This window comes from Thalia democratica, chromosome 5 (genome assembly GCF_965202585.1).
Source record: "Thalia democratica chromosome 5, ktThaDemo2.hap1.1, whole genome shotgun sequence".
In the NCBI taxonomy this organism is placed as follows: domain Eukaryota; kingdom Metazoa; phylum Chordata; class Thaliacea; order Salpida; family Salpidae; genus Thalia; species Thalia democratica.
Window position 1 is genome coordinate 13609226 of NC_139169.1, and position 13008 is coordinate 13622233.

Consider the following 13008-nt stretch of genomic DNA (forward strand, 5'->3'; position numbering starts at 1 on the left):
CTTTCTACAATGTACAATTGGGTGTTATTGCTGTTTAATGAAGTTATATAAATATGATTTAAGTATTTTTTAAACTAATGTTTTATAAAATAACCAAGCTGGCCGAGTCATCTTGAGCTTTTTTTTTTCAAACTAGCCTGAGTTATCTTAAGTGAGTGGTAACCTTAAATAAGTTATTTTTATTATTATCCAAACGTGAGAAAAAGTCAATAAAGTGCATACGGGAGTCCAACATTTTTTTTTACAAAGTGAAATGATTTAGTTTTGCATATTGTTTAATCCTTCTATTAAAAAGAGAGTCCTCAAATGTTGTTGAAAAATTTCTTCCAGATTTTTCAAGTACCAGCTTTTGGGTTTAAAATTAATTAAAAGTAAAAACTGTCTTAAATAGCATTAAAAAATTAAGATAATGTTAAGCTTTATTTAACACAAAAAATTAATGATAGAAAAAATCTCTACGACAGATTTTTTTTATCAAATTGAAATCTCATTACTTAACATGTAGAAATTGTTCCAGGTTTTTCAGTAACTTTTGTTTAAAATTCCAGGTTTTCTAGTCTAAATTCTCAATTTTAACATTTTTCAAGGATTCCTATTTTTTGGCAACCCCCTTAAGACCATATTAAGTGTTTAACTTTGGTCCAGGTTCTTTGAATTAAGAAAAAGATCTCCTAAGAGAAAAACTGTCCTGGGTCATCTTGAGTTTTTTAAGTCCTTGAAAATAAACTTTTAATAAAAATCTAGATTTTATACAAAATTAGCTATAGATTAACAAAATAAAGTAGCTAGATAAACTAGATCTCATTTGAAAAAAATCATTCTTAGTTTAGGAAAAGAAACTATTCTGACAGCCTAAGTTTTAAAGCAAAATTCAAAATTTTTGAATCATTCTGAAAGGGTGGCAACACTGACTTCAAAAAACATTACAATTGGTAGCTTAAGTAAAATTTAAAAAATTAATATTATCTTTTCAAAAAGTGATTTACAGCATCCCCTCTTTAGCTTTATTTAAAACTAAAGAGGTTTTGTATTAATTTTCATAAGGCAAACAATTTATATTTACATTGGGGGGGGGTAAATCTTTTTTTTATTATGTAGAGTTTTAACTAAATTAAGTTACAAGTTCTTTTTTCAAAAACCTTTTGAGATATATTTATTTAAGTCAGAGAGTACAATAAGTGCTTTATTAGAGGCAAGAACTAAATGAAAAAATTACCTCAAATTTTCAGGAAACATTCCTTGCAATATTTATAAAAATCTCTTTTGAGAAATTGTTAAGTTTTTAACTTTAAAAAACACAGCAAAAAAAAAATTTCTTGGTTTATTGTTAATAGAACTTTTTTTTTAACGTCATACAGTAGACCATCTTGTTTTTTACAAGTTGGTCTTATTTTGTTGAGTTTTATTTAAGCTATCAAACATTTTCAACCAATTAAAAATATTCAAAGAAACTTTTGAGATATAAGCGATCAAAGTAGGTGACCTCAATAGGTTCCAAATGGAAAGCACAAAATAAAAACACAAAAAAAAAGACTATTTCATTAAAAATCTATCTCTACTTCATTTCTTAAACAATCTTACTCAAATTTTTACAGTAAGTTCATTAAAAATATCTAAACTAATTTTTCTGGGACAATTATTTTAATTGTGTAGAATAAAAATCTTATTTGTTGTTTTTATTATCTCAAGTATCTATTTTTCAATATGTTGAAAAAACCCAACTTTAAAGTCCATCAAATTATAAAGAAATGTTTCCTGAAGACTAGAGGTCTCTAGCTCAAAAAATGAAGAAAACAGATTTTTTTGATTTTATAAACTTCTGGGAAGATTGACCCTGAAAAATTTGCAGTCCGTTTGTATTGGAACTTTTTTTTACAAAAACCAGGTTTGCCAATGATTTTCACAAATTTCCTCTAAGTTTTTAAAATTTCTTTCAGGTTTTCTAAATTACTTCTTTTTGAATCTACTTTTACTTTAAAATTAGTTAAAGGTAAAAAACTGAGTTTAACAGTACAACAACATATAAGAAATATTTTTAAGCTACTTTAAATGTGCTTTTTAATAATAAATAATTTGATAATGACAATTTTTTTTATCTGTATAATAGATTTTTTGTGTTGTATTGAACTTTCACTATTTAACATGTAAATTTAAATTTGATTTGTTTAGTATTTATGTAAAAAATTTATTGTTTAAATGCTATTTTCGATGACTGTCACATATCTTTTTAGATTTATTTAAGCACTGACAAGGTCTTTGACCAAAACTTGGTTTGTAAAATAAATTCTTGAAAGAATAAATTCATGTAAAAGTTGTTTATAATTTCAGGATTATTTCAGTTATTTTTTTTTTAATTTTCTCTAATTCCAGGTTTTTTCGGGATTCCAGGTTTTGTAGCAACCCTAAAAATCGTTTATATCTCTTAAGCTAATCAAAATTTTATATTTTATAAAACTGACTTATAGTTTATACTTTAAGCTTTCATATAAAAGTAAATGATAATTTTTGTAAAAAAATGTTGGACTAAACTAGCAAGACAAACCAATGTGCATAATTTACTTTATATTTTTTTTAACAAGCCCAATTTATTGAATAAATTTGTTTAATAAGTTTTCAAAACATCATAACACTCTTATAACTTCCACCATTATGCTTTTTCACTATGAATCCAAATATATAATTTTACTGATACTAGTTTTAATCCATTCAATAGCTCAGTTAAAACTATTAGTACTGGAATTATAATAAAATTATTGCTAAGTACTGGACTTATCTCAAGACAGCTTATATGGCTTATTTGTTATATAATGAACAATGGGATGAAATGTACTAACTAGAACAATTACAGGTACTTATATAATATTTTTTATTATTATGCTTATGAAACTAATTATTTTTTCTAAATTCAAAAATAGTTATAAAACTGGTAATACTTTTTCAATCTAAGACAGAGCTTATCACGAAATTTGCTTCATTTTACTTAAATTAACACAAAACTTTTATATTTTTACTTAACTAGTTTTAACTATTAAAACAAGATAATTTTTTTAAATGTACTGTTTATTGAACAAAAAATAGTTTTCTTAATATGTTTAAATATTTTAAACTTACATGATTATTCTATATAAGTTATTTACTTTTATAAAAAAACTTTAAAACAACTCAAGTTTTACGTTTTCAAGATTAAAACTGAAACATTATTTTCAGTGATTAAAGACTTAATCACATCTTAAGCTTACAAAACTTCATGATTTTGGGTTTTGAAACTAATAATTTTAATATATAAATATAAACTACAAAGATTTATAAGATGAAAATTAATTTCAAGCTGAAATATTTAAACTATAGTAAAATTCTTTGTTATAACAAATAAAATTACTTAACAGTTTATAGCTCCACACTAATAACACAATTGCTTTTTTTTTTCTTTTTTCTAATACTCACTTATGACATTTATAAAGATAACAATTAATCTATCAAAAAAAAAAACAATAATGACATCTTAACATTATAGAACATGATATTTAAATGTTGTTTCATTTTTCAAAATCATTTGATACTACTACAAGGTTTAGAATTTAAATAAAAAACCAACTTAATTAAAACTTGTTATAAGCAATTAAACAGATACTGATGTAATATTATGGTAGCTATACTTAGTTTTGAAATGGATCTTTAGTTTCTCTAGAAAGTTATTAATCTATAATATTATATAACATAATATATAATAATAAATCAATACTTATTTAATTATTAAAAATTAATGAAACTAAGCAATATTCCTAATAATCAGCCCCTGCTTTGAATAAATCTTAAATAAAAAAATTAAAACAAAATGACTTTTTTTTTATGAAAACAGGAATCAGATATTAAAAATAGCTTAAGTTTAGTAAAAAAAAAATTAAACTGGTTGGGAACTTTGCAATAGTAACTTAAACTTACAAAATCTTTTTTTGAATGTTTCAATTTGCCTGTGTCTACCTAAATTATTCAACTAGCGGCTAAATGATATTAAGTAGTGGTAACTACCGTTTTTTTATAAATATGATAATAAACTAAAATTGCTTTAGAAAACCAGTGTGAACATGAACAGTTTTATGTACACTTGCACTCACTAGTGTACATACATGCTTGGATTAGAAACACTAGTGTAAACAGTGTCTCCACATTAAACACTTGCTTATAGAAAACCATTGATGGTTATTGTCAACAAATTCCATTCAAACATTGCTAAAAAGCTTTGAGCAGCTTGTAATTATTGAGATGGTGTATCATCCAATTCTCTATGCTAAAAGGCAGAATGTTCACTTACTGAACATATTTTTGGAGAATATGGCTTTTTTAAAAACTGTATGTAAAGCAGGGACAAAAAAAGCTGAAAACTATAAATTTAAGCTAAAGTTTTTAAAAATGTTTACAGTATCCAAGTTAACAATTTTACTACAAAAAAGTGTTTGGCTCTAAATTCAACAGAAAATTAAATACCTAATAGCTCTTTAAAAATTATAATACAAAAAGATAAAAAAGAAATTTTGTAATTCAGAAAAAAAACACTAAGCTAAAACTTACATCCTTTAAAAATACAACCAAATAATGTTTACAGCAGAACTTACTATTCCTAAAAAAATATAAAATCTAAATCAATTCTCTATTAGAAGTATATTTCAAACCTTAACTAAATTATAACACTTTTAATTGACATTAGCTTCAAATATATACTGCAAAATAAAATTTCAAAAAATGAAGCAATTACATTTAGTCTTAAACAATTAATTTATAAGACTTTTTGACTTACCTAGTTTATCATAAACGAAAAACTTTACTAAAGTTTTCAGAAAAAAAAGTTACTAAATACATACACTACACAGTCCAAAGTAAAAAAATATAATCCATATCAAAAACTATCAAATGTTGACCTTTTAAAAAATATATAGAGTTAAAATTAAATTACATTAAGTTTTGTTTTTCAATAAACAAAATACATATATAACTAGAGTATTTGACAAAGTAAAACATTTTTAAAAGAACTTACTTTTGTAACATAAGTAAGAACCAAATATGGTGTAGATGGGTATATGTAGATAAAAAAGCACATAAAGAGCCTAAAATGCTTTTTTGCTGCTTTAGGTCCAAAACTAACGCTAGTATCAAGGCAAAAGGAAAGCAGGGCTTTATAAGTTAAATTTTTAATGTTTTTTTTTTTTTTTTTTTCTGAATAAGATACACTTATTTATATTTCTTTAAATTTTGAAAAAGTTTTTAAACAATACTCTATTTATTAAACATTGTTTTTTTTACAACAACAAACTTTTGAAAAAATAAATAAACTAGTAAACTTTATTAACAACACTTAAAATGCTGAGATTACATATAAAAACCAATAACTTAGTTTTTATAGTTACTTTAATGCGACATGGTAGAAAAAAAATCTTTAAAATTAAAACAAGACGTTAGCGTTAAAAAAAATATGAAACATAAAAAACTTGCATATTTGTTAATCTAAAAGTCTATTCAAAAATTTAAACAAAACTATGCGCTATAACATGTTTCTAAACAGAAATATGTCTCAATGTTAACACTTATAAAAAGCAGTTAAAAACTTTTGTAAAAATATTGTTTGTGTAATTTTAAAACATAGAAAAACGTCATGATCCATGAAATACTTTATTACTTATTCTTACTATTGTGTATTAAATAGCTAAAAATGAACAAAAATGATAACCTTTTTTACAAAAAAACAATCAACATCTTTACGTTGAATATAAACTGTTATAAACTTTTTTTTTAAATTAATTAACAAACTTAAATTTTGCTCAAAGAGCTTGTCAGTGCATTAAAAAAGATTTTAATTCGTCTTCTATGTTTTTTTTTTCATTTCTAACAAACAATTTCAATTGATCAATAAAATAAAAAAATGGTGAGTGATGATGTTTTATATTATATAATAGCATTAAAAGTTTAAAAAACTTGAATATAGCTTATTACTATTTGTCTAGTCTAATCAAAAAGTTGTGCCAATTTTAATTTTTTAAAACTCTTCCAATAAGATGTAATTCATAAACCTTGAACAAGACATGTTATAAATTTATGTAAAAAATAACAACAAAAACCACCTTAGCAGTACTTGAAGCCAAAGATGCTACAATTAATTAAAGCAGTTATAGTTTAATGAACGACAAAAAACACTCAAAATAATTGGTCTTAGGACCTGGTGCACGAAGAGCCTTTCAGTTATCAAGTTGATACCACGTATAACTTTTAACGTCTTGTCCAGAACAGTTAAGTTTTACAGTAGTTTGAACTAAGTTGTAAACCTTGTGTTTATAAATGTTCTTTTGATGTGGTGTGCACAAAAGATAATAATTTGTATATATAGTTATTGTAAATCTAAAGTAATTTATGTTGAAACAAACTTTAAATTTAAAGTTTTTGTATTTACAAGTACCATAATTTTTTAAGAAACATTTTGAACAGTTTATTAAGAAATTGTCTAACACTTCAGATCTAAATTTTTGAGAACGATGACATTAATACAATAAATGTTTTAGTTTAGAGTTATGGTAAATTTGTAAAATCATACTTCTAATTTCTTTTTTTATTTTCTAAAAGCAGAAAATTAAAATTCTTTTTATAATAATGAGAAAATTTTTAAATGTCAGCCGTGAACAAAAATTAATAAGTTACTTATTTTAGTTTCAGTGAAATTTATTGAACACCATGAGAAAATAAACGCTCAAACACTGGTTAAAGAACTTGGTGTATAAAAAGAACATTAAGTAATTTACACACCAACTAAATAATTCAAAACTTGTTATTTTTTATCTATGTAGCTTCAAGCTAGAATGATATCAACTCAAAAAGTACAAGATAGTTAATATAAAGACTTTTTTTTCATAGATGAATACTTGTTTTTATGCTACATTTATTTTGCTACGATAAAGCTACCGTCTTTTAAGTTGATAGAGTTAACGAAAACCATGAATAAAAAGTAATATTTTTTAAGCTACAGCTGAACAAACTTTAAACTTACTTCATTTAAAACTAGATTAAAGTTGAAATTAGTTTAAAAACTTGTATTAAAATACGTCATTTATTTCTTATTTTCATTTTTCCAAAGAAGCTGCGACTAAAATAAAATAAATATAAAGTGTTACCAAAATAATTTTGTTATTTTATTTGTTGGTGAAAGCAAAGCTTATTTAAAAGCTATATATTGTTTTTATAAGGCTACTAACTAAAGTAACATAAAATAAAGATTGATTGATAAAAAAGTTTATTTTACAGTGAATTAAAAAGGCGAGGTAGAACAAACTATAATAAATAACAGCAACTAAAATAATTTCAAAAGCAGAAAAGATATTTTGTTCATAATTTATAAATCTTATCGATAAACTTACTTTAAAACTTATAATGATTTTCGTTATCTCTTGTTAGTTTTAAAAAAAAGTTTATAGAGTAAATACATAAAAGTAAATAGAAGATACAAAACTAAAGATCTGTCTTAATGTTCTTAAAAAAGTCTTACTCAACTAAAAATTGTATTTTAATAGTTTTATTATTAAACTGTAAAAATGTAAAGAACTTTATATGTTTTTTTTCAGCTTTTGGTAATTTAAAAGTTTTTATTTAGTAGTTAGATGTTTAAAATAAAAACTTTTAAACAAATAAAAACTTTAAAAATAAAAGGTATTTTATGTACATAAAAAACCCTGCAATAAAAACTTTTTACAAACAGCTTGGTAAATAATAAGACAAAGCAAAAATATAACATTATGAAATTTTATATGCAGTTTCCTAATTATTGTTCAATAAGTACAGATTTCACTTTAGTTTGAGCTATATTCCATGGTCTGTAAATAATAAAGTGTAACAATTTAAATTAAATACTTAAAGTAAGTGATTTTTGTTTTAGTTTAACTTGTATAGTAATTTGTTTTTCTAATAAATAGTAGAATGAAACAACATTTTTACTAACAACAAATATACTTTAACTTCTATGCTAGTTTACTTCTAAAATAATGTAAGACACAAAAAGTTTATGATTAAAATAAATTTTTGTAGTTACAAAATTAACCCTGTAGTTAACATCCAAGCTGTATATATCACAATCATTGTTAAAACAATTCCACTCATTATAATACTCATTTTTATATTCACTCGTTTCAATGGGATTGAAGTGACTGTCATGTTGTTTTGATCTGAAAGTTGATTAAAAAAAATCTAAAAAAAGTGTATATAATAATTTACAAATTTTTACAGCAATGCTATTAAAATTACACGTTTATTAACATTAAGAAAAAACAAACTTCTACTAGGTTGTGGTAATTTTTGTGAAAATTTAGAGAAAATAAGTTTGTAGGCAACTTTTATGTTACTTGATTGTTTTAATGTTCAAAAATATTATTGTTATAAAACTTTTATAACTTTTTTTTTGTTTTTTACTTATGTTTTACTTTTATAAAATAGTTAAAAAACCATGCTACACAAGGTTTTGAAAAGAAAGAAAACTTTTCAAGTACTAAAACAAAGTTGAAAGCTTTTGTAAAAAACTTAAAAAGACATGAATAAAAGTTTTAAGCATAACAAACAAACATAAAAGAAAGTCTGTAAAGCATTCAAATTAGTTATTTGTTTTGATAAGTGTTTCAAACTTGAATTAAAAAAATAACAAACTATATCAAAAAAACAGCTACAAACAACAAAAAAAAAAACAAATACAGTAATTCTGAACAAAAAGTAAAAATATATAAACAAACAAAATAGTACTAACCAACGCAGTAAGGTAAGTCATGGGACCACTTATTATCATTTATGCAAGTCAGATTGACCGAACCAATCAAGTTGTACCCTCCAATGCAGTAAAACATCAGTGTTGTATTCCTACTCCAGTTTATTTCTTCTGATAAGTAAGGTAGTCCTGGATTATTACACACTTCCGTGTCTCCAGCATCTAAATGTTTTAACATTTTTGAATAAGCTGTCAAATTAAAACTTAAAAATAGATGAAAAAGATATTTTTTTAAAGTGTAAATTGAAACAATAAAGTTATTTAAACAGTTTAGTTTTTAGTATGTCAAATACTGTTTGTGAAAGAGTTAGTTTAATTAAAAATTTAAGAGCGCAATTTTAAAAGAAAACGTCTTACTTTTTATAATGCAAAAATACTTAAATTTAAAAATTTTATATATAGTAGATGAAAACAAATTAAACAAACTTGTATCGCATTTTTCTCTTTTGCAAGGATCCGGAGTTGTTTCTTTACAATAGCTAAAAAGTTTTTATTTGTATTTGTTTACATATCACATAAATCTCATTTGTCTTACTTAAGTAGTGGTATTTTTTATGTTCTTTCTTAAACATTAAAACAAGTATTAAGGAGAACTAAATTATAAAACTTTTTTGTAGGTTCAATTACTTTAACTAAATAAACGCTTTAAACTAGGATATCAAAACAAAAAAAAATTCACTAAAATAAACTTTACATTGTAACAGTAAAACTTTTCATAAAAACTATGGTTTAAATAAAAAGTGTACATAATTGTATTTTTACAAACCGTTTAAAACTTATCTAAACAATTTTTTTTGTAAGGCTGTTTCTAAAATATTTGAAAACCTTTCTAAACAACTACTACTGTTTGTAGTCGTCATGTTAGAATCATTATTTGTACTGTCCAGTTTATTTTCTGCACTTGTTTGTGTATTAGTCGTCTGATAAGTTGTTGTAACGTCAGGTGTAGTTGTTGTTGGTGTGGTTGTTATTGGTGTTGTAGTAATTGGTTGAGTTGTTGTTGTTGTTGCTTTTGGAGTTGTTGTGGTTATCGTTGTAGTAGTTGTAGTAGTAGTTGTAGCTATTGTAGTTGTTGTTGGCTCTATAAGATAAGGACTTTCAAACAAAATGCTACAGTTTAAACTTACTGCAATTTATATATGACTCAGATAGTAATACTTAAGTTTCATTTTTAAAGTTTTGCTAACTGCACTTTCGTAAAGCAGCTTTGCTTTTAGTTACTTAATTTTTAAGACTTTAAGATTTAGTAAAAGTAAAGAAAATAACAATCAGTTTGCTCAAACAACAATAGTAAAAAAATTAAAACTTTGATCACAAATTTTGCCAATCCAATCATCTTTACAATCACACTCATAGTGAGTGAAATTAGACGTACAAATTGCTTCATTCAAACAAGGATTTGGTGAACACAAGTTTATCTCTTCGTCACAATGTTTACCTATTAAAAAGAAGTAAAAAACTAGTTTTAGTTGAGATTAATACCTTTAAAAAAATAATGTTTTTCTAAATTAAAAAGTTTTTTTTCAAAGATTTACTCTCTAAGTGTATATACTAAAAATAAAAAATCTACCAAAGCTTAAGTAAGTTTAAATTAGTACAAAATTAAAACATTTGATTTATAGTACAAATCAGTTCACGTTCTTTAAAATTAAAAAACTGCTTGAGTTTCATTATAAAAATAGGTTAAATTTAAAAAAATTCAAAAGTTAAAAGTTTTTGTTTCAAACAAACCTGTGATTCCAGGCGGGCACAAGCACTTGTATGAGTTTTCATCGTACAAAGTCTCGCAAGTTGATCCCTCAGGACATGGATCTTCCCAACAGGGATCAACAAAAACATCTAAATAAACATGTTGAAAACAAGTTAAGTGTTTATATGTTTTAAGTTAAATGTATATACTTTATTTAACAACAAAAAAACGCTCAAATTATTTCGTCCTAGGACCTGGTGCACAAAAAACCTTTCGGTTATCAGTCGCACACCATGGATACCTTTTAACGTCTTGTCCCAGAAATATTGGTTAGGATATCAAAAACCACCCAACATAAAAAAAAAAGTTAAAAACTGCAAACTTTTATACAAACGTTTAAAAACTACAATAAACAAAATTTTAGTAATTACTGTCAAAAGTTACTTGTAAACAAATGACAAAAACCAGCCAAAATTTTCAATATACTTGAAATAAAACTTACCAAGCTCGCAATGTTCACCGTACCATCCCATCTCACACAAACAACTGTATCCTGTTCCTAGTAATTGTCTGCAAGTTCCACCGTTCATACACGGGTTACTTGTGCACTGGTCTATATCTATCTCACAACTCTCACCTGAGATATTTTTAATTGATAAACTTTTAATCACTTAATAAAACGAATAGTTTATTTGCAAATTTACAAATTAAGTTTCTTTAGCTGTTTCGGGGCTTAAAAATTTTTATTACAAGTTGTATTGGTAGTTTTAAAACATGCATCAATTTTATTGTTTTTGTAGTACATATATTAATTAAAAGAATTTCTAGAATCTAAATGGATTAAAAATTATAGACATACCATATAAAAAAGTTATTTACGACATGTTGATTTTTACATAAACTTAATAAAAACTTGTTGTACTAGTTTTTTAATTAAGATGTTATACATACCAAATTGATTGAAGTATTAAATAAAATATACCAGTGTGTCCTTCATCACAAACACAGTAATTATCAACTTTATTTTCAGAAACTTCACATTTTCCTTTTTCACATGAATTTGTTTCACAAGCATCGTAATCATCCTGTGCTATTTGATAAATATTTTATAAAAACTCTGCAATACTTTTAATTAACTACAGAAAACATTTATAAAAGTTTTATATTTCAGATAAAACAATAACAATACAATAATAAAACAGGCAAGAAGTTAAAAAATATTTGGATAGTTAGCATATAAAAAAATAATTTCTTATGTGTTTACGCTTAAATTAGGAAATAAAAACAGTTAACTTTGAAATATTTGTTTACATCAAACAGGTTTGTTAATACAAAAAATTGGAACAAAATTAGTTTATAATTGAAATGTTATATAAAAAATAATGGTGTAATTCTATAATAATGTACAAAATAGTTTTTGAAAGTAATATCAAACGATAAAAAATGTGTAAATAAATAGTAAAACATTTAACAGAAACAAATATATAACAAACAGTATGTTTTAATTCTAAAAGCATTTTGAAAAAAGAGAACAACAAGGCCATTGAGCCGACATTGTATTTCATTCTCATCTTTTACTACGTTGTTGAAACTACATAATAATAAACATAACAATTTTTCTATCAAAATGTTTATAGCTGAAAACCTCTGTAATACATAAAGAATCCAGTATTTTCTAGAGACACATCTTTACTAAGTACAAGATCTATTTTCATCGAAGAACCTACACCTTTTATATAATCATCCGGTGTCTTTGTTCTTTAAAATAAGAAAATAATAGTGTATTAAGTTATACTTTTTTAAGTTTAAATATTTTTTTTCTTCAAAACTAAATTTACTTAAAACATAAAAGTTTCATAAAGGTTAGATTTAGACTGAAACCTAATAAAATAAACTGAAGTAAAGCTTAAATATATAATTTAGTGCATTACAGTATTGTAAACTTAGATTTTTTTGTTGCTTTGAAAAAAAAAAAGAATTTTATACATTACTTAGAAGTGGTTTGATAAAACCATAGCAAGTTTTACATAAACTTATCAAAATAGCTTTTTGTCGAACTATAAGTTAAGTTAATCGTTTTTGAAGAACCAAAATGTTATTTTCGATGTAATAAAAGTATTTTACAGTTATTTTAAAATATCTATTGAAAATTTACAATTACAAGAAATCTTAGAGTTGAAAACTATTTATTCTAGCTAATTCATTGAAAACGTACCCACAAAATTTCTTACTACCAAATGACGGAATTGAAACTTCAAGATAATCTTCACAATTTGTATTATTTGCTGTTGTATTGCTTTGAAACAAGTTTATTCGTTTTATATCAATCTGTTAAAAAACAACTGCTAAAAGACCTTTATAAAAAACATCAAATTTTTTTTTTTAATTATTAAAATACAATCGACAATTAAAGTTTTACAATGTTATAACAATACACTTTTTAAGCTTTCAAAACTTCAACTTACCACAAATAAAGTATTGGTTTTTGTTGTAGTTTTTACCCAGGTACAACTGATGTCTGAATTCCTGA

The 13008-nt window shown here is 24.1% G+C and overlaps 1 protein-coding gene across 1 annotated transcript; it reads right to left on the reverse strand.

Moving 5' to 3' along the window:
* Nucleotides 1–8765: 8765 nt before the first annotated feature.
* On the reverse strand, nucleotides 8766–13008 carry LOC145836256 (uncharacterized). The gene is made up of 10 exons (XM_082944075.1): nucleotides 12944–13008; nucleotides 12694–12806; nucleotides 12124–12236; nucleotides 11461–11568; nucleotides 10981–11115; nucleotides 10520–10627; nucleotides 10095–10226; nucleotides 9614–9869; nucleotides 9215–9267; nucleotides 8766–8950 (listed from the first exon to the last, which is right to left on the reverse strand). Exons 3-10 carry the CDS (start codon nucleotides 12191–12193, stop codon nucleotides 8766–8768), a joined length of 1047 nt encoding a protein of 348 aa, XP_082800201.1. The 5' UTR covers nucleotides 12194–12236; nucleotides 12694–12806; nucleotides 12944–13008.